General features: G+C 45.0%; 1 protein-coding gene and 1 long non-coding RNA gene across 6 annotated transcripts in view; one reads left to right on the top strand and one right to left on the bottom strand.

The window, feature by feature from the left end:
- LOC120817619 (connector enhancer of kinase suppressor of ras 2) overlaps positions 1 to 21,894 on the top strand; it is a 48,267-nt gene extending 26,373 nt beyond the window's left edge. Inside the window, exons 9-24 of one of the 5 annotated variants that reach the window (XM_078101493.1) lie at positions 2,239 to 2,385; positions 6,072 to 6,199; positions 6,327 to 6,538; positions 7,961 to 8,047; positions 9,320 to 9,528; positions 11,957 to 11,994; positions 12,088 to 12,130; positions 13,370 to 13,418; positions 13,782 to 13,954; positions 14,572 to 14,645; positions 14,774 to 14,845; positions 15,821 to 15,891; positions 15,985 to 16,085; positions 16,745 to 17,333; positions 18,324 to 18,628; positions 18,738 to 21,894. In XM_078101493.1, the coding sequence (XP_077957619.1) occupies positions 2,239 to 2,385; positions 6,072 to 6,199; positions 6,327 to 6,538; positions 7,961 to 8,047; positions 9,320 to 9,528; positions 11,957 to 11,994; positions 12,088 to 12,130; positions 13,370 to 13,418; positions 13,782 to 13,954; positions 14,572 to 14,645; positions 14,774 to 14,845; positions 15,821 to 15,891; positions 15,985 to 16,085; positions 16,745 to 17,333; positions 18,324 to 18,628; positions 18,738 to 18,947 (2,508 nt within the window). In that variant the 3' untranslated portion in view covers positions 18,948 to 21,894. Of the gene's footprint in view, positions 1 to 2,238; positions 2,386 to 6,071; positions 6,200 to 6,326; positions 6,539 to 7,960; positions 8,048 to 9,319; positions 9,529 to 11,956; positions 11,995 to 12,087; positions 12,131 to 13,369; positions 13,419 to 13,781; positions 13,955 to 14,571; positions 14,646 to 14,773; positions 14,846 to 15,820; positions 15,892 to 15,984; positions 16,086 to 16,588; positions 17,343 to 18,323; positions 18,629 to 18,737 lie in introns of all 5 variants that reach the window. The other 4 variants (XM_040174010.2, XM_078101491.1, XM_078101490.1 and 1 more) reach the window with 4 other exon arrangements.
- On the bottom strand, positions 3,072 to 16,547 carry LOC144406230 (uncharacterized). Its single transcript, XR_013467430.1, has 3 exons — positions 16,428 to 16,547; positions 4,396 to 4,459; positions 3,072 to 3,182 (listed from the first exon to the last, which is right to left on the bottom strand). It is a non-coding gene; the product is annotated as an uncharacterized LOC144406230 (long non-coding RNA).
- Positions 21,895 to 21,995: the final 101 nt, after the last annotated feature.

Below are 21,995 nucleotides of genomic sequence, written 5' to 3'. Positions count from 1 at the left end.
ACGTACTTAGCAACGGCGCTGCCTTCATGCCTATGCATGAGCTTCTGTTTGAGACCCACTTGAAAAAAAAGGACTTCTTAGCTCAGCTTCTCTTTTGAGGTAAATGTGGAATTTGCTCAGAAATCAAACTGATTGTTTGAAGAGGCAACACAATCATGTGGAGGTAATAGCAGGCAAAATAATGAAGACCCGGGGGATTTGAAAAACCTCTCGAGCAGCAGTTAATGCTCTGTTATTATTTTTGGTAGGTCTCTCCCTGTTTCCCTCCGCTCTCTGTTTATTTGCATAACAGAACCTTTCTAAACCGGCCTGGTTAGGAGAGGACTGGTGTTTGCCGTTGACATACATTGTTGTGTACCGGTTGAGCTTACATGGGTTGCGCGGTCACGGTCCAGTTTACTCTCAGTTGGGTTGAAATCACAAGGTTGAAATGTATCAAAGTCTGAAGCCGTAGTGTTACAATTTATGTATTTACAACAAAAAAACAACACAAGGGAACTTTGTCCAGGTGACAGCAGGCTTGGCTTTGCATGAAGGCTGAGAGCAGGAGGCAACACAGCTAAACAAACAAGACATATGACATGACAATTGGCGAGCTTTAAAGTGCTCAAAGGGTAAAAGTTGTCTGAACAAAAGCAATCAGGTCAATGTCAAATAGTAGATATATAATATTTCAAATCTTCAAAAAAGCGATTGAAACCAGATTACGGTACGACCTATTTCTCCTAATACAGTAGTAAATTATGATAATGAAGCTCTTGTTGGTGAAAGATGGCCAGAGCTCTGAACCGGCCGGAGAGAGAGAGCAGGAAACGGGGCTCTAGAGGCGGAAATCGGCTGATCATTATTACGTCAGGAATAAGGTCAGAGCAGCTAGCGTGTGTGTGTGTGCGTGTGTGTGTGTGTGTAAACGCCGTAGTCTCCTCGGACATATCCGGTAGCTGAGACCAGTGTAGCCAATCAATGGCCTGACGAGTGCCGCAAGCTCTGGAGACTGGTCTGTCGGACCGCCGAGGAAAAAGGCTGAAGTCAGCACTCCTTTCTTACTCTTTCATCATCTCTCTCCCTTTGAACTAAACCACACGGACCAGGGCTTCCTTTTTTATGTTTTCACATCAGCGGCACTTGGAGAGTCTGGTGCATGTTGTTGGTTTCTAGGTATATTGGTATTGTTACTGGTTTGGTGGGGATTTATCATACAAGCAGCGTGTTTGAGGCACTGTGGGGAACTAACTTATATGCAGCAGCACATGAACAATATTATAGGTAGAAAGCAACAAGATAACATATACCTTTCTGACGATGCTGCACGGGGCTTTAAACCTGTCAGTAATGTTTATATATTCTCTGGTTCTGTATATGGATCCAAATCAAAATGCACATTGTGATATTTATTTTCACCTTGATCCTTGGATCTGGTGCATTTGTTTTGTAATGTGTATTTTTTAGTTTTTTTCTGTACTCTTAACACTGTTTTGTTGAAAAGAAAATACTCAAAGTTGCTGGCAATTATGCAAATTCCCAATGGTAGCCACAATTTTGCGACATTACCTAAATCAACTCTGGGAATAATGGAGCTTTAAAAGAGACAAACAGTGGAAATATTCAAGTGACTCAGACTCAAATGACAACGACGTTATAGCTCTAAAAGCATCCATTTAAGATCTCAAACTTCTATTGTTTGATACCGAGATGTTTGTCTGATATTGTGTTGGTCCGGTTTATATCAATGCCACTACACCAAATATTACAAACACCCTGCATTATAACACAATACAGGTCAAACGCATCACAAACTGACAAAAAGATGAATTACTAAGTTTATTGGCAGAGCCATTTCAATTAGCTGCATTAATGTTAACTGGTGGCTGAATGTGTATCACATAGGCCACTTCTAAAATAAATGTACATTCTAAAAAGTATTGAATTTGGAGTTTTAGGGGTCAAGACTGATTATGGACCGTTCAAGGGAGGGACCTCTGTTGGATCTCTCTTTCCCACCTTTCCTATCATCACTTCCTCAGTCTAATACACATTAAATAATCAACAAATAGCATGTGGAATTTTCGTGGTGCTTTGCAACAACAGTTTAGGAAGCTTAAGATCTGTGCATGGTGGTTTTTCCTCGGGTTGATTTGGTTGCTCTCGGCGCCTTCTGCACACAGAACATCTGTGTGTGCGTAGCTCTTTGCAGCAGTTGATTCGGCAGCCCGGTGTGTGTGTGTGTGTGCTCCTCAGGTGGGCTGGCAGCTGAAGAACCTGGTCAACGCTCTGAGAGAAGACCCATGCGGCGTCATACTCACGCTGAAGAAAAGGCCCCAGAACACCTTGAGCTCCACGCCGGCTCTGCTCAGGAACGTGCGCTGGAAACCACTGGGCCTGCAGGTAAACACGGCAACACTTCACGCTGTGACCATGCGTCATTCCTCCGGTTGGACGTTTCAACAAATCTTTTTTACAGTCTTCCGTAACTGCTGCCGACGTGTTCAAGGCAATTCACAAATATGTCGGTAGGCCTATAGCTAAACCTCATTCCGAAGAGAATGCATGCGTACCAAAGGGGTGGTTTCTTTAGAATGGTACTAAAAAAGAAAGAAAATTGTGAATGAGGAAGATAGCTTATTAAATGTAATATTGTCACTTTTTAGGGTGCGTGTGTGAATGTTTTAAATGGTATAATATGGCCTAAACTCCAACTCAGAATGAGACCAGGGTCCTTTCCGCCAAAGGGAACTTTTTTTCGATTGTAGAATAGGTGGAGTACTTGCACGTGTACAAAAGGCCAAATACCTATTCAGAGCCCAGAAAAGGCAACAAAGAGGGGTGAAGCGAGGGCTGTTCTGATGCGAGTTCTTGTGGAGCGTCATGTCTGCGGGCCTGTAAAAGCACTATAAAACACTCTGTAAATGTGAGTGTATGTTCACACAAGAGACTTGAATAATCATTCCATGTTTTCAGTTTCTGTAATGGCCTCGAAACCATTAAAAGCCTTTATTAACCGTGAAGCCTGCTGCAACTTCATCCCCATGTCTGTCTTTAAGAAGGCTGCTGTGTTGTTAGATCATCGCTCGGAGTCGTTACCGTGAGCTGCGTACAACAGCAGAGTATTGGGGGGATTCTACACTGATGGGCTGCTGAGACACAACCGCGCTGTGAGCTCCCAGATCTCAGCGCACGGATATCTGCGGGAGATGGGAAGAAAGGAAGGTTTTAGATTTGTTCTCTCCCAGAAAGACTGGAGCTCTTAATTATTCATAAGCAACTACAGGCAGCTCCTGTGGTTCAGAAACAAGAGCCGCAACTCAGCAAATACTGGAAATAAGGCACCGAATCCAAAATATCCTGCTTAACAGCCTGTGCGCGTGTGTGCATGTGTGTGCATGTGTGTGTGTGTGCGCGCGCGTGCACCGGTGGGGATGCAAACATTTCCAGCATGGCCGTACAGTATACGCATACTCTTCCATGTCTTTGTCTTTCAAAGCGAGGTGCGTTTGTTTGCGCGTTTGTGCATGCAAGTAGAGAGAGGTTATCCGTCATCAGTCGAGTCGCTCCTTTGAGAGGCGGAGGATCTGGGTCACTGCACTCTGTGCCTTTGAATGGATACTGTACCTACACACTCTCCAAAACAAACACAAGCGCACTCAAGAACTCCGAGCCTGGTAATGCAGGATGAATTGTGCGGTTGGGAAGTTCAGCTCAAATGTGGCAAACGTTCAGCCGGATTATGACTGAATCCACAAAGGAAACAATTTATCTGTGCAAATTATCATCTGATTCCAACCCCAAATCTCTCCATGGCAACCTCTTTTAGTTCACAAATAATGGCACATCTCTCTCTCTCTCTCTCTCTCTTACTCTCTTTCCCTGCGTGTTTGTGTCTTGGGTAGGATGGAGTAAAAGCAATATAATAATCCATCGCAATGGGTCTGGCTATGTCTTTTTCCAATGAATTAAGGAATACTGCTGTCTGCTACGCTGCTGCCAAGCCTGCATAGGGAGTCATTTCATGCATGACTGGGGGCCACATCAGCGCCCACATCACAGGTCACTTGTGTGCCACACATTTTCCATGACCCTGCTTTCATAAATCTGTTATGTGTTTGGATACATAAATTATTGCTGTTTTAAAATGCCTGCTTTTTCCTGCAATGGCTTCTTATCTATCATTGATGGGTTATAGTACGTTCTTTTGCCTTACTTTTGTGACAGCTAACGCAACTTAAAATCTCTGCCATTTTGTCAGGTGAACACTTGATTTAATATCTTCATCCTATGATCTTTATGGTGTTTGATCCTCAACCTTCAAGCCAACACAACAAATTCTCAAACCCCTCAGAAAACAGATTTTACCATGTGCAGTTGCATTAGAACTAAATACGATGAATGTAAAGCTACCTGCATCAGACTGGATACTGGGGAGTCTGGTTGCCTGGCAACCTCACAGTCATGGCCACATATTCTGTAACATGGAGAAGAACCCATCACTTTTTGGAGCAACTCTGAATCACACTTCTCATTATCAATAACTCACAGTCAGCTTGTCAAAGACTACAACTGGCTAATTTGGCTACATTTTTCATCTGTAAAATATTACACTTTGTACTTATCACAGTTCTTGAATAAGCAAATCTAAGCCGCTAATAAATATATATTTAAGTTTGGAAAAAAGAAGGATATACAATGATTTCTTTCAATTGCACAAACAGATTTCTTCAGGCTCATTTCAGTTCATTTTCGAGCCCTACGCCTGTGTGTGTCTGTGTGTGTGTGTGTGTGTGTGTGTGTGTGTGTGTGTGTGTGTGTGAGTAAGGCAGGTATTTGAGGGGTATTGAGTTTGTATGTGTGCATGTAAAGGTTGCAGGGGAATGTTGTAAAAGGAATTAGCAGAAGTAGCATATTTTGAGGTGGGAGCGGACACAACAGGGGTCAGATGGTTTAAGTGCTGTTTTTAACAGTCTGGAATTTGGCCTGCTGTAGAGGTCCAATCTCTCTCTACTTCTACCCCCGCCCACCATTTTTATGCAGGCAGGAGTGGGCTGTAATCACTAAATTAGTGTTTTCACTCTCAGCTCAAGTCATCACACTGCACAGCTCCCTCGCCTCTCTCTCTCTCTGTGTCCTATTTCGTTTGCTCCCTCCTCTCTCACATGCCCTTGTCTCCCCACCCCGTCTTCATTATTTAATGGGATGCCTTCCTATAATCTGCCCGGGGATGGAGGTAGTGAGAGTAGCGAGGAAAGGGGAGGGCGGGGGAGGGGGATTTTGGGGGGAGAGAATGGAAAGTTTGGAATATTAAATGAATTTGCCTAATGCTCCGCTGATGAATTGATGAAAGACTGGGCTTCCTTAATGAGAACGCTGCCTATCTGCCCGGTCCCTCTGTCTTTTTATTCGTTCTGTCCACACTCACTTCTCCTTTCTGGGTGACACATACACTAAAACACCACATCTTTAAAAATCTTGAAAAAACAGCATCTGGAAATAATTGTCTGCTCAAAGCTCGTATCTGCCAGCCAAGCTGAGCTGGCTTTGGACGTATATAATTTGCTGGAAATTTGGACAGAGTTTCCATGGCACCCTCTCCTCACCGAGGACCTGATGACGACTCCAAGTGTGCTCGAGTCGAGCTGAGGTAGGAGGCCACGCTAGCTTTCCTTTCCTAGAGCGAGTGAGTAGAAGAGGGGTTGTCATGGGAACAGACACAGAGAGCTCGGTGTGTGAAAAGGCTTGAGACAAAATGAGAGAATAGTGGAGCGATTGAACGTGGGAGAAGCTGCGCAGTCAGACAAATGCAAAAAAAAACAAAAAAACATAGACATGTCATGTGTGGGGAATTAACTCTCTTGTTTCGCCGTTTCGGCGTTTAGAACGAGCGCCGCAGTCACTCAGAAACGTTCCCTGTCCCTCGTAACAGGGTAAACTGTGTGCTCGTTTGTCTCTCTGGAGGAAACCCGATGCCGCAGGTGGTGCTCCAAGATCCCCTCCCCTCCATCAATTATATCGCTCAATGAAAAGGTGCAAGTCACTCTCTCCCTTTTACTCCCCCCCCCCCCCCCCCCCTCGCCCTTCAGCCGGTCCCCACCAGCCCCACCAGCACCTCCCCTACACCCGTTGGGACTTTGGGCATGTCCAAAATGGACGCCCCCAGCATGCAGGACGTCTACATCCTCTCTCCCGTCTCTGGACTCTACGGCACCAGGTCAGTCGCTGGCACGCGCAGATGTCGCTCGCGATTATCGCTTATTGTTGTTGTTGACGGGGGTTGACGGTGATGATGATGATGATTATGATGATGATGATGATGATGAGAACTCTGCCCTCCCCAGGGAGGAGCTGGGTCTGATGTCCTGCGACGACATCAGCCGCTACAGCGTGAGCTCCCAATCCGGCTCCAAAGGCTCAGAGGCCGTCAGCTACTACTTGGACCAGGACAGCGGTCAGTACTTCTCCCTGCTGGAGGGCGACGGACCCCCGGGCCCCGACTACGACAGGGGCCGCAACACGGGGGTTCGGCGGAGGGATAAGACCCCCACCCATGGTAAGCGGGAGAGCGCCTTTCGCCAGTGCGAATGGGGCGGTGATGGCTCTGGTCCCGTGCTCGTTTGGTGTGACGGCGTGCTCTTTCCCACCAGTTTCTCTTACCCTTTTCTCAGAGTACCTCCTCATTCATCACTCACCTCATGGCTCTGCTCCTTTGTGTCTTCACCGCGCGCACAAACAACCCAAGAAACACTGATCACATGCCACGGTGTCAGTCCACGAACACTGTGTCCAGCTCCCTGTCTGCCCCGCCGCCTGTGTCAAAGACGGCTCCCCAGACATCTTGTGCCTTTTTGGGGGACTCTCAAGGGGCCTGTGACGTGTCATGTGACGGACGGAAGCAATACGAGTAGGCTTGTGCCGATCGAATCGTATGTCGATGACTGACGTCTTCCACGTGATTTTATTATCACAGTGACTTTAGCTGCTTTCCCTCACTTCTAAGAATTTATAGGAATCATCTCTTGAATCCCGCATGTAGTGTTTTATTGTTTTCTTGTATGTTTAAATATGTAAATGGAGCATTATGTTCTATAGTAAGTGCTGATTAAAATACATTCCAAAACGTTGGTTTTATTTTATTGACATATAACGATTAAAGTTTTTTTCCCTAGAATATGTTTGATACCTTGTTGTATTACTCGAGAAATAGGATATAGGAAGTAAATTGGAAATAAACTACCATAAGTGATTAAAGACACATTCTGTTTATGCCATATATTTTGTAATAAAATGCTCTATAATTCAGGCCAGTGATAAATAAACAAACCCTCAGGTAAAATCCTCAAGAATATAGTTAGGAAAGAAACTGTAGAGTTTGGGGTTTGTAAGTGCTATTAAAGAGGAGATTTATGACTGTGGTCAGAGAAAAAACTAATTATTCTAAGATTTTCCAGATATTTATTATACTCTTAACGGTGAATATACTAAAACAATTATGACAATTAGATATCACCATGGAACCTCCCAATTAATTACTTACATTAAGAGGATTTCATTTTGTTTTTGGTGAGTTTGTAGATTGCAACCAACCTAAACTTCTCCTGGGTACCAAGTGTGTAGCTGAACAAGAAAGGCCTCTCCAGAGCGAGTGATCGCTCTGTTTGTTCTGGGCCAGTGTAGAAACACGGCCAAAGTAGATAATACTGTGACTGTGATGACTGAACAGCAGGGTTGAGAAACCTTCTATATGGACAAGCTGTAACCTGCGCTTATGTAAGTTCTGTTAACAGGAAAGAATAGCGGGTCATCGCAGTCCCTCGAGAGTCTCCCCGTCTGTCCCCCCACACCTGCACACACTTTGTCTCACCTGTCCACCCCTCCAGGCTATGTCCCACGCTGTCACTCGGTCACCGCCTTCCCGCGAACCCCCCCCGCCCCCCCTCCACGCGAGTCTCTGACTGCTGATTGGTTGTTCCAGGTGACCTCAGGCCTGTTTCCATGCCTCCTGAGTATAACTGGATGGCCGAGGCCAAGGAACCCAGCATGGGCAAGAGAGGGAGCCGAGGTACACACACACACAAACAAACGCACACAAACACACACACACACACACACACAACCACGCAGCCGAACGGCAAACGTACAAAAAAACGGGTCGGACAGATGCCGCGCTACGCTCCATACTCAACACATTTCAGCTCATGCTCTGGTTATCCATGGTGGTGTGGTTGTGTGAGGATGCATATCTGGCAGGTATGTGTCTGACAGAGCGACAAGTAAATATAAATGCGAGGAAATTGCATTTATACGGCTGCTGTGGAAATGAGGGTAGTTCTAAGTGACCAGTTTTAACAAGCTTCACCATTTTGCTGTGAGGGCTTAATCCGTACTCGAGGTTCCTCACTCTACCATCAGAAAGCCCATGAATAACATTAAAGCACAATACCTTTGTCTGGTGTCTGCATTGCTGCTTTCTGTCACTTTTTACTCTTTTCACATTCCATATGGATAATAAACAATTTAGTTCCGAATATTTTTCTCTATGGAGCGAAACCAGAATAAAAATGTCTGTGACTGACACGATTTAGCAGCAGAGCCCCTTTAATCAGCTGAATCATGGCAGACAGATTGTCCTTCGGCTGTAGATCCATATTAGCCGCTACAGCTGTGAGGCACTTTTATCCCTGTCTGTGGGGGTTTTATCTCTAAAGGTCTATTCACCCTCTTCTGTTTCCACTCTGAGGTCGAACCTCAACTCTATAACCCAGGGTTCATACTCATCTGGACCAATGGATTTCCATGACTTCAAACTAAATTTCCATGACCAAATGTTGTCTGTTGTGAAATCTGGCTGTATACATAAAAAACTAATGTTTACAATTATCGTTTGGGCATTTCCTGATACCAGTGCTAAAACAATCATTTTAAAACATACCAGTGCCTAAACAGTGCCTGAACCAATGCTTTTTTTATTTCTTTTTTTACTTCAAATTATGGACATATATGAACTGTTAACATTTTACAGTATACGTACAGATTGTCTGTAAGAGCCAGAAGCGTATGTATTACTTGATTGGAAATTTGGGGAAATAATAATTGAATTTATGCCCATTGTGCAGGAACTAAAGATATGTAACATATGTTGAAAGCATTTATGACTTTTCCAGGCCTGGAAATTACCATTTTAAAATGCCATGACTTTTCCAGGTTTTCCATGACCGTACGAACCCTGATAACCTCCCCCTCCCCGCCTCTGTGGTTTTCCTCCCTCTGTCATCCGTCCAGTTGAGCCTGTCCGTCGTCTCACGTCAAGCCTCTGCCCCTCTCGTCCCCACAGACTCGGACAACTCCCTGCTGCGTTACCTTAGCGACGACAAGATCCTGGTGATCGAGGAGGAGCCGGAGGTCCCGGGCAGAGAGAGCCGGCGGGATTCCACCAGACGCTCCCGGCGTAAGAGCCGCAATCCCAGCAGCCCTAGTTTCCCCATCAGCCCCTCCATGCTGTCCTCCACCCTGCGGCTAGACCAGCCCCCCGAGGCTTTGCCTGTATGTACACAGTTCTTGAACTGAGTTTTTTATTCTTTCCAGTCTATATATAAATTAAATGTGTTGAGGTGCTGAAACTAGTCATGTTCTTTTGTCCATTTGTGTCCACTGTTGTTTGGTTGAGTCGGTTAGACTTGAGGGAGCTGTTGTCTGTTTTGCGTCGGTTTTGTGTGCACATGGACAGAGGACTGAAGTTTCATGCCATGTTAAAAGAAAGGAAGGGCTACAGTCTGTATTTTTTGTTAAAATACAAATTAAAAGACCAAAACCAACAACGAATGGATTTTACTGTACTATAGATGTAGCTAAAACATCATATAATATATATTATTCTTTTGTGCCATAGGATTGTTTGTCCCTTATTGACCAAACACAATAAGACAGTCATGACAAAGACTGGGTCGGTCCCCGTTGGGGGGTTTCATTAGGGTTAATTATTGTTTCCCAAGAGAGGGTATGTGAGTGCTTTTTTGTGGACATCAGTGTAGGAAATGGAGGAGAAACCTTTTGCTTTGTATGCGTATCCTGAGCTCTCTATCTCAAACGATGTTCCCTCATAACTATAAACATATGTATTGTAGTTTATTGTGAGTCAATGCTAACTGTGCCGCCCTAGTGCTGTAAATAGTCCGTTGTGCACCAAATGTATATCAATCCACAACAGAAAATAGTGCCTGGTGTGTGTGCACTATATACACACATTTGAACATTTTCTTTACAGATCTAAGTTGTTTAAGGTTATTAATGAGACCTTTCAAAAATGATAAACCAGTAGATATGTGTAACCGTTATATACTAGATTAATGTCTTCAGCCAGAATAAAATATGGACTGATGTATTGTTTCTTTATCTTTTATGGGATTTTTTACTAATAAGAAATGCATGTTTCATTAGACCCCACTTGGTTGGCAACAATTAATAAGCATTAATTCAGGCCCAGTGAGCCAGCACCACAAAACTAGGACCGTAAAACTGAAGTAGCCAAATGTAATTCAGCCAGCATTCATCTTATTTTCAACACCTCGGCTTTTGTTATCGTGACGTTTTAAAGTATCTACTGAAAAAGAGGCCTTCTGGTGGCATTATAATCACCTTGGAGGCTTTAATCCTGACTCACACGCACAACTACCTTCATCTTTCAGTGTGTGTGTGTGTGTGTGTGTGTGTGTGTGTACGTCCAATCAGAGGGAGGCTGATTGTGCACGAGAGGTCACGTGTTCTCAGATTCACGCACATCGTTGATAGTGTGTATGTGTGTCAGGTAGAGGAGACATTGGGGAGTGAGGATGATCAGTGTCATTGCATGGCTGCCAGCTTCACAGATTATGAGAATGACGGTGTGACCCTCTTTAACTCTTCTGTCATTCACTTGCTAGTACAAACACACACACACACACACACACACACACATGGGCATACACAAACAAACACACCCTAGCACGCAGGAGGGCATTTGTATGCAGGGTAGCCATCTCACGACTTATCCTAACTCATCCTAATTTCCCCAAATCCTCAGAGGCGCCTGAGTCTAAATAGGAGTTTATTCTGAACAAACACAGACACACACACACACACACACACTCGCACGCGCACATGCACGCAAACACGTAACCGTATGAGTAGGTGCGTGACTCAGCATCAGCTAGACCAATTACAAGCGCAGCTGACAGACTGTGCTTAAAAAGAGCCACACGCAATCGCACACAAACACACACGCGCGCGCTGCGTGCTAACAGTTTGGCTAACAACAGCCATCTCTGACCCTCTCAGCTGCATGCTTCTCATGGCGGTGACTCATTTCTATTCTGTGGCACATGAAGTACACTCTCCTGAACTAACAAGCATGCGCTGACCTTAATGACTGGCCCGTTTGCTTTCTCTCACTCTTTCTGTGATTATTTTTTAATAACACGACCGACATTTTAGCACATTTTAAGCTACCGGTGGACAAGTCGGTCACATTTCACGACTCAGTCGCAGTGACGCAGTCGTGTCTGTTCCTACACATTGTACGCAGTAATGTTACCAAAAGCATGCTAATGGCTGCGACTCAAGAGGCCCCTGACCCGCCCTGCCGAGTGCCCCGTCCCCTGATGGAGTGTCCACCACTGGGGAAGGGATTTGGAGATGAAGATCATTAATTAATCATTAATACCCAATGCAATACCTGATTTGATCTGAAAGCAGTCGCAGTACTAAGGAGAGGCTGTCAACTTGTAATATATATAAATATGAAAAGGGACGATTACCTGTCATGTACTTTTAAATAAAGGGGATGACCCAGCACTTTGAACATTAGGTCAACAATTACATAGATGTGTAACGTTTCCAATCACAAATATTCTTTTGAATCGTGCAATATTTAACGTTTTGAATTTGGGTTTTTGGAAAGTCTTTGATGAATTATTTTCTTCCATCTGTCTCCCAGCGAGGCGCCGACACACTTCGAGCAGACACAACCGACAGGTGAGGAGTCTGTGTTCGTGGATGCACCGCATGCTTGTGATGGATGGGAGACGCTGTTTGTGGTCACATCCAATGCTGTCTCTCCTCCTGCAGGTACTCCGGCTCAGGAAGCTCAGGAGCCGCCTCCATGAGGAAGGTAGGAGAGCAGACAGTGCTGTGGGTCTGACTGTGCATCTCTCAGATATCTCATGAAAGTTCTGATGATTTAGTTACCTGTTGTTGTTTTTTTAGATAATGTTGTCTTTCCAGTTCATTTCAATTCTGACTCAAACGGCATTTTAATGATACGAAGGAGGCTTCAGTCAAATACACAAGTACACGTCCGCTGCTACATGGAGCTGTAGTTTGTCCAAATTAAAGCTAGACATTGCATACACATCCAGGCTAGAAGAGGAGCAGTACCTGAGATGAAAACCGTTCAGATGAGGTAAATTGATTTCCATATTTAGATAATTGTATCACAGAAAACTGTCTCAGTCGTCAGCAGGTCGCCTCTCCTGCAGCGCACGATTTATACCTCTGCTATAAACACTTTGATTTGTCCCGTAGATAAATACTCAGACGGTGTGTTCACCTTTGTTGAAGTTGATACCCTTGGTTTCTTATCCTTCTCACATTAGTTTCTTTGAGATGCTCTAGATTAGGGGTGCCCACACTTTTTCAACATTCTTGGTCATCACCTTACAGCCTGGGTGGCTTTGGAATGAAATGAAATGCATCCGTTAGGAAGCAAGGATTGCTAATTAGCATTCGTTTCGGTAGAGCGATCTACCGGTCGATCGCGATCTACCTTTCGGGCATCCCTGCTCCAGATAGTGTGCCGTTCAAGTGTTTTTCTTGGACACGGAATATGAATATAAATAGTGAGATAACTGTAATTTTGAAAGCACAAATATAACGCTCTTCCTTTCGCAAATCAATGTTGAATTCATAAGCAACAAAAGTCCCCCAGAAACAGTCCGGTTGGTTATTGCTGAGTAACTCCGTTTTAGCTACGAACAATCACGCAAAATTTGAATTTACTAGCGTTTATCCAACAAAAGTCATGCACGTAATGCTGATAACAATGTCTAAACTAAGTCTTTACATTTTTTGATGCATGTCCTTGTTTTCAAAATACTACATTAGGCAATAGTTAAGGTGATATCCTCACATCCATGAGGGCTTTAGTCTGCATGCACCACCACAGGTTGTGGGTCACTTCCTGGCTGTGTTATATTGCTGTGATCCCTCTGTGAGTCTAATCCTCTCAGCTGCTTGCTGGATGAAATGGAAATAAGCTAAACATGGAAAAGGAACTTGTTGAAGCTTCATAAGTCCATCAACACAAACCATTTTATTTTGCGCTAACATGCTTTTTCTCCCTCCCCCCTAGTCTTTCCATTACACCTCCCTAAGAACGAAAACCAAAAGGAGAAGTAAAGGTAAACATACATAGCCTTTATCTTTTTTTTTTAATTACCATTGCCACTGAACATGTATGTTAGCATAGGTATTTTCAGAAAGAGGAAGCCTTTTATCCCCAAAATGTGTTTATATCTAAATTACACCTAATGATGATCTCATACTTACGCCTGACAGGCTTAAGTCCCCATTGTTTGATCATTTTACACAAAGAAAGACCAATTCTAACTTGAAAAAAAATACATTTAGAGTGACAGAGTCACCGGAATAGCTGGATAAACGGCTACATTTCTCTTTTTATTACCAGTGATGTTTTTTCCTGATTAAAGACCAAATGCTATGCAAACCACTTCTTCGTATTACGTTCCTGTCCTCCTTTGCAGGGTCCCTTACTAGTGCCAGTCGAAGGAGGATTTCCTGTAAGGACCTGGGCCATGGAGACTGTGAGGGCTGGCTGTGGAAGAAGAAGGATGCTAAAGGCTACTTCACCCAAAAATGGAGGAAATACTGGTTTATCCTCAAAGAGTCCTGCCTCTACTGGTACACAAACCAAAACGTAAGGAATCACAGTTACAACTGTCATCATGTCCTGAGTCATATTATCAAAGCTTTTTTCTATCACAACTCTATTGACACAACTAATAAATAGCAATCATAATAAACAGCTGTGGTCCATATTTACTTCCTGTCAGCCAAAAGCATTCATTTATCCTACAACAGGAAACAAGCCGGGACACTTTTGGAACATTTACATCCACCACTGTGAAGTGCTCTATGGGCCGCTCACGTGGGTTATTTTGCCCCCTCAAATCCATCGTTGTCAATCTGTCGACTGGATTCACAGCATTGTGACCTTGGAACATCACAAAACCTTTTGGTGTTTTAGATGTTTCTATTTGATCAATTGTTAAAATATATGTACATCAAAAAGAAAAAATCACTTGTATATGTGCTGGTGTGTGTTTACACATGCTAGTTTTAAAGCAAATACAGTCATATCTCATATCTCTTCTTTTCCTGTCAAGGGGTGAAGAGAGCAAATATAAACAGCATATGCTATTTTCATATGCTTGACTAGACTACGAAATAAAATTGGAATGTCAGTATGGATGACATTTAGTTCCGTGTGCGGCTGATGATGTACCACCACTCTCCATCTGTCTCCGCCTGCAGGATGAGAAGGCTGAGGGCTTCATCAGCCTCCCTGAGTTCAGAATAGACCGAGCCATAGAGTGCAGACGGAAATTGTGAGTGTCCCTCACATGTTGCCAAAAATTACTAATCAAACACATTTGCATTCGTCCACGCAACATGAATCCACACACACGTACTGTACGTCAAAAAAATCCCTTATCAGTCCCATTTGTTTTTGCAGTGCCTTCAAAGCCTGTCATCCCAAAATCAAGAGCTTCTTCTTTGCCACAGATTGTCTTGAGGAAATGAACCGGTGAGTGAGCCTGTGTCTCTGTGTGTGTCAAGCGCATGTTTGCGTCTTAATGTGGACAAAAGTCGGATGCCGGGGACGTCACATTTCCTTTCGTGAATATTTTAGCCGAGAAAACCCAAGTTTACACAGCACAAAGCATGAATAAAGCATGAACCCAGCCGCGTCACACGTAGAACTGCGTGGGGTGTTTGCGTCACGTGTGTGCTCATGTGAGAGGGCGATCGTAGTGATATTTGCAGGAGTGCTATCTGATGAGCTCTAATTATTCACACCTCTTCACAATGACATGAGGAGATAATTGGGGGAGAGGAATTAACCAGCGATTTTTGACTTCCATACTGTGCTGCAGGTTCATGTGTGACACCACTGTTGCACACATTTACATATACGTGTGGGGCAACTGTGCCTCACTGATGTGACTTTAATAGTTTTTGGACAACACTCCCGCTCTGATGGCACGGAGGCTTCCACTACAGAGGAAACACTTGTATAGGATCAATTCATAGTTAGTTTTGGTCTTTTCATGGGATTTGTAGAAAATCATAGAATTTAAAGTCTTAAATTAGATGATTATTTACTGTTCTTCACGCACAGATTGGGCCTCTGGGACCTTATTGCAGAGAGAAGCCAGTATCTGGTGTGTGGGGGGGGGGGGGGGGGCATAAAGCCTGGACGCCCAGAGAGAAAGACATCTGAGAATAATAGGACAGACCGTCACTTTTCTCGTTCTGAAACCATCTCTCTAATTATCTCCTCCTCGTCAGTGGAAAGGAGCCCGTTAGACAGATATCAGCTGTTCAGAGACGCCATTTGAATTATTCAAAGTGGAGGTTTTTTATGCATCACTTTTCTCTCTTTTCTCTCCTCCTCTTTTTATCTTTCTTCTGGCGCCGTCCTCTTTTTGTTTTTTTCCTATCTTGTTTTTATGCACCTGAACTTTGCCTTCTTCTTTTTTCCTTTCCTTGTGTCCTACAGGTGGATGAACCGACTGGGACTAGCTGCTATCGGCTACACGCCAGATGACAAGGTGCCTCGTCACGACGAAGGTGAGACGGATCCACCTTCCAAGCTTTTACAAACATTACACATTTGCCCATCAATTGCTAACATGCGTGTCTGTTTTTATCAAATATATCAAGACTACTGGAGCGAGAGCGATCAGGACGAGGTCGATGGCTCGATGACGCTCAAACAGGAGGGACCTTCATCCCTCTGTGATACTTATCACCGCACGCCATCAGTAAGTACACACACACACACACACAGTCCCACAGTTTTCTGAGCTGCATAGACCACAGCTCCCAGCATTAATAAAACATCCGACTATGAGAGTATCTGGTTCTGTTAGCAGCCAAGACCGTCACAGGTCTTCAATCTGCTGCCAGAACTTCTTCATCTCACCTCTAGGTGGCAACAAATGACACTGCTCATTACATCTTTGAAAGACAACTAAACGCTGAAAGAGACTTTCAGGAGGTCCAGTGGCATTGCTACCATGCTGACCATACAGCCGTCATGTCAGTCATTCTGCCACCTCATTGCTTTTTTGCACTCATCTTTTGTACTATTTCTGCCCTCTTACCTGTCCTTCTTTCTTCCGTCCTTCCTTGCACACATCCTCCCTCTCCTGGTTTTGCGTGTCTCACTTTCCTCGTATCCGTGCTGTCGACTTCTATGCTTCCACCCTCACTCCTCTTCGTCCTGACGCACCTTTCAACCTCCCAAACCCTTTGGGCCCCTCAGGCTAACTTCCTTCACAGTTACGACCAGTTGCCCCGGTCGGTCAGCTCCATGAGCCTTATGCGCTCCACCCCGTCCCCACTCCCTCCATCAATGAGTGCCTCCCCATCCCCCATCCCTCCACAGATGGTCTCTTCCACCTCCCCTCTCCCTCTCCAGGTCAATTCCTCGAGCCCCTTCCCGGAGCCTAAGCACGGCCGCCACTTCTCCAGCGAGTCCACGCACTCCCACTCCTCTGCCGAGGACCAGCGTGGAGACGGCATGGGCATGGGCACGGGCACGGGCAGCACCAGCACCCACTCGTCCGGCTGCCGCTCCACCCACCGCGAGCGGCGCTCCTGGCAGGATCTCATAGAGACGCCTCTGACCAGCGCGGGGCTGCACTTCCTCCAGACGGCGCCGGGGGACGGTGATTACGGGGGCCTGATGGGGAGCATGGTCGGGGAGATGGGGCTGTACGGAGGGCTGGGCCGACAGGGCATGTCCCCCGAGAGACGCAGGCAGGCCACGCTGCCAGTACGCAGACACCACGCCGCAGAGAGGGACAGGGAGCGGGACGGGCCCTTCCCTCTGGAGCGAGGGCCCCACACGCATGGGCACTCGCACCGGCGCTCCCACAAGCAGCGCAGCCAGAGTCTGCCCAGGAACAGGGACCCCATGCCGGGGAAGCTGCTACACACCCCGGCTCACATGGAGGAGAGGAGCGAGGACGAGGAGGCGGAAGGGCAGGCTGCGGATATACTAGAGGGTGAGGAGGGTAAGGAAATTACACGCTGTGTGAGGAGAGGACCAGTAGTGTCGGGAGGAGGGAGAGGTGGCGTAGGAGGGAGAAAGGAGGGGGTATTGGACCAGGGCAGCCAAAACAAGATGAATTGCCGGTTAAATGGTATCATTCAGACAGTGGTGGAGGATGTTTCCAGATCCTTTACTCAAGTAAAAGTCAGATTACCACATGAAGTAAAATACTTTACATACGTAAAAGTGCTGCATTGAAAATGTTTCTAAAGTTAAAAGTATGATTCGCAAAAGTCCTCATGATGCCTGTGAGTGGGAACCAATTTAATCTTGGATTGTTGCCACTGATGAATTAATATCTATTATTATTCAACATACTGAACATTATTTTATCAGCTTGGGGCTGAACATTGTCAGCTTGATACTTAACAACCAATAAATTAAATGAGAACTGCTTATAAGCATGATTTTGAGCTGATTATGTTTTTGAGGAGCACGCTGCTGTCAGAATATTCATCTCTGAATTGTGGTAGTTCAGTTATGTAGGAAGTACATTTAATTGATTGCAATAAAATAGAAATGATTATATATTATTATCGTATATTATACGTAGTTTTGGGAGTTGTGACACAAAATCTTCGAAACACAAGATGATCACTGTGTGATCATATTAAAAGATCACATTCTATACAATATTAAATTACTTTTACAGATTTTACTCCTCCCTTGTGTTTGCTAGCGGGAAACTGTAGCGTTACCTTTTCAAGGTAAAAAAACAACCTGTGGTAGCACACGTTACAACAAGATTTGCTATACAGCCGAACAAACGGAAAGGTTTGCAGACCATTGGGCCTCAAGGATCCATGAAATTGTTAGTTGCTCGCTAGTTGTCGCTAGTTGTATTATTTGTTTTTTTACCAACTGTCCAAAATACCAAAATAGTCATTTCATGTCCACATGTAACACACCTTATATCCAATAGAAGCCCATTGTGTCGTTCTAGCGGTGAACCTGACCCTCGCCGGCCCTCTCCTGGGGGTCTCGGACCTGCGAGAGTTGAGAGTTGAGAGCAGAGAGCGGCGGGTGTCTGAGGGCAGGGAGCGGCGCGTGTCCGAGGCCCGTGAGCCTGAGCCGCTGGACGGGCTGGAGCAACTCTACCGAGCTCTGGAGCAAGCCAACGTGACGGCCCTCGGGGACCCCAAACCCTGCAGCAGGCAGGAGTTCCGACGTTGTTTCACTCAGAGAGTCAGGGACCCGCTGCTCAACGACAGGCTGCACCGGGTCCGGGCCCTGCGCAGCACTCTGAAGGTAGCCCCCAACGGCCCGATTCTGTCGCGAACGCAACAAAAAGATTCGGGTATTTAGATGTGTTACGTTTCGATTTGGTGACTTCCCGGCGTCTCTTTGCCCCCCCCAGGCCAAAGAGTCCGAGCTGGCGGTGATCTGTGCCCTCCTGGAGGATCCCGGCCTCTGCTCTGACACCTTCAGGGAGTGGAAGCAGTGGCACGGCGAGATCTACTCGGACATCTGCCAGCTAAATAGCGGCACCAACGGCCAGGACGACCTCTCCCCGCTGGCCGCGCCGCTCATGACCCACACACACTCCTTCATTGAGACGCACGTGTGATGAAGACAGCGGCGGCCAAGACTGAACTGACGCACACGCTCAATCGCACCAACGCGGAGAACTTTACATTGGCTGAGTCATCGCGACTCTGAGCACGCATTCTCTCTCTCACACGCACACGCACACACACACACACACACACACACGTATTGTAAGATGTGTAAATATCATAGAGGGAACAGTCTGAGACCTGCGTGTATGAACTTTTGATAATCCCGAGGGCCCCACAGGGTGCCTATTGCATGCCTGAACAGAAAGCATTAATCTTCCTTTGTCTACGGAACTCAGCATAAACGCCACACGCTTGTCGAGCAAAGATGGAAAAAAAAGGAGACTTTTTAACACGTTCGTTCCTTTCTATTCACTCGGTCTGCTATTTTCTTTCCTGTTCATTTTAGGGTGGGGCAGGGGGAGCTATGTAGCAGCAATACAGAGGAGAATCCTTTTCACCACAGCACTGTACTTTTGTACTGATGAACTTTGCACCCAGAGCCACCAGTTCTCCCCCCCGTTCTCTCCGTTTTCTCTCACTGCATATTTCGCTGATTTTACAGGGACCTCACTTGTTATGATACAGGCAGGACAGTGTGGGGGAACTAAAGTGCCGATTTATAGTACAAGGCTGTGAAAGGTAGCCATCAATGCTGCCTTGTCTGTTTATTTGGGTCCCTCTGGGAGCCACTGAAAGCGAGCGTCACACCCATTGAGGAACCGTTGTGTCGGCTAGTTGCGCACTTATTCAAACTGTGAACTGTTAAAAAACAAACACACACACAAACACACACAATTGTATCCGCAGAAGGAGGCTCCTCTGGTAGTTTGTATTCTCTCTCCCTCTCTGTGTTCCTGTCCATCTCCGCCTTCTCTTCTCTTATTTTTTCCTTCTTTTGGTTCCTCTCTCGCTCTCTCGTCTAGTCCATCTAGACTTTTGTATATGTGTATACTGCTGTGTATACCGATGTAAATGTTTGCGTTCCACTACCACTGTGATATGTTTCTAGAGGTAGCAGAGAGAAGACAGAGCGTATGTATTTGCGTGGATGCAAGACATTTTTTTCAGTTTTTTAATTTTAATTTTATATTCTTAAACAGCGAATGCAAGAGCTATAGAGTTCTTTTCCAATGAGTCACTCACTACAAAGAATGCACTTTCTATATCTCTATATCTCATTTGGCTGCATCACAGGGTCTATGTCTCATCGGCCTCTTTACCATTGCTGTTCAAAATATCAGGTAAAAGCATTTGCCGTCTCATTTTCTAAAGATTTGTGTACAGTCAAATATATTTAAACATAGAAGAATATATAAATCTATTTACGTTTTGTGTCATAGATATAATGTAAAGTATGATGTATTCTATGCCAAGGTTTTGCAGTGTCCCCCTCTTCACGCTGTAGATGCAGGGTGTTTAGCAGTTGAACATCTAGGAGGCAGACAACAACAACAACAACAACAACCACCACCGTAATTAACAGTTGATTGACCAAGTTTTACACCCCCGGCTGACCCTTCTGCTGGTGATGTGTTGCATGAGAAAAGTCCTGAGACTGATTTGATTGGACACGGTAAATTTTTGTGGATCATTTGTGTTCTTTCATTCCCTCCTCCTTTTATCCTCAGCTCATGATTGCAACATAATTAGACTTGTAGCGCATGATACATGCAAAAGTACTGTTAAAGAATGACGTTTTATTCATATGTTCAGAGTGTTCTTCGGGTTTCATTAGAACGTGTTTGCAGACACACACTGTATTAGAACTGCGGCAGGCATCTTTGTCGGCGCGGTTACTTAATCTGACGCAGATCCTTCTTTAGCATCTTACCAGGATGTTTCAATTGGATGTTTTGGTTTTACAAAGAAAGACCGACACGTGCCCGAAGGCTTCAGGAATCTTACCTGAGAGACGACAGTACAGCTCATTCCAAAAGGAAAGCTATTTTGACATTCCCCATAAGCAGACGGTCGACACCGGGAAGTTAACGTTAAATGGTCTGTAATGTGTCTGGGACGGTTGGACGAATCGTTTCATCTGCATCTACCCGGTCGAGCACCCAGCGGTGCCCCCCAGTATCAAAGACTCTTAGAGACATGCGTAGCACCTGCTGCATCCAGCGCTATCTGTACTTATTTTTCATATTTTACTGTAGTTCTTTGAGTGTAGGTTCAACTTTTTTCATCATGTCACACCGTCGTGAAATATCCAACACACCCCACGAGATGTAGGTCATGTTTTTTGGTTAATTTGAGAGTAACACAAAGATACTAAATGATGCAAGCACTTTCCCTGTGCCTCCCAACCCTCTCTTTGGCAACAATGGACAAACAATACTGGCGATCCGACACACACACACACACACACACACACACACACACACACACACACACACACACACACACACACACACACACACACACACACACACACACACACACACAGCTGCAGAGGAGCTACAATACAGTTTCAGTCTGCAGGCCTCTCACTGTTTCTCATCTGTAGTGGTCGTCTCTTTCCAACCGCCGCTCCACTGAGCAGGCAACATACTGTAGACAAAGAAGGGCAGGTTATGATTTGTAGGCACAGACTGTATTATTCCTCCCAGATCTGTGTGTGTGTGTAAACCTGCAGAAACAGGCCGAAAAGGGAGAATCCACTGTGTGTTCTTTCAGGGGTGTACACCTCATGGTACATTGCACAGGTGTGTAAGATGTAAGTTGCACTGCGACATTAAAAAAGGAACATATTGCTCTTTTTCAAGGATAATATTAGCTTACTGTTATTCTGTACATTAAACTGACTAAAGAAGATATTAAAAAAGAAAGAAAATTACATTTATTCTTCCTAAAGTAGCCTTTTTTGGTTTCATATATATGAATATATATTACAGAAAATACAGATTGTAAACTTAAGTTGTTAAACTTTGACTTCAATAAACTGAATCCTCTGCACTATGAGCTATGTATAACTGTTAATGTCTACTCTTTCTTGGATTTATTAAAAAGGCATTACAGCGTGTTCTTTACTTTTGGTCATGCCATAAACAAGGGGG

This window comes from Gasterosteus aculeatus, chromosome 4, assembly GCF_964276395.1.
Source record: "Gasterosteus aculeatus chromosome 4, fGasAcu3.hap1.1, whole genome shotgun sequence".
Taxonomy (NCBI): domain Eukaryota; kingdom Metazoa; phylum Chordata; class Actinopteri; order Perciformes; family Gasterosteidae; genus Gasterosteus; species Gasterosteus aculeatus.
The sequence above is the reverse complement of the archived record's forward strand: the minus strand, read 5'-3'. Positions and strand labels throughout refer to the sequence as shown.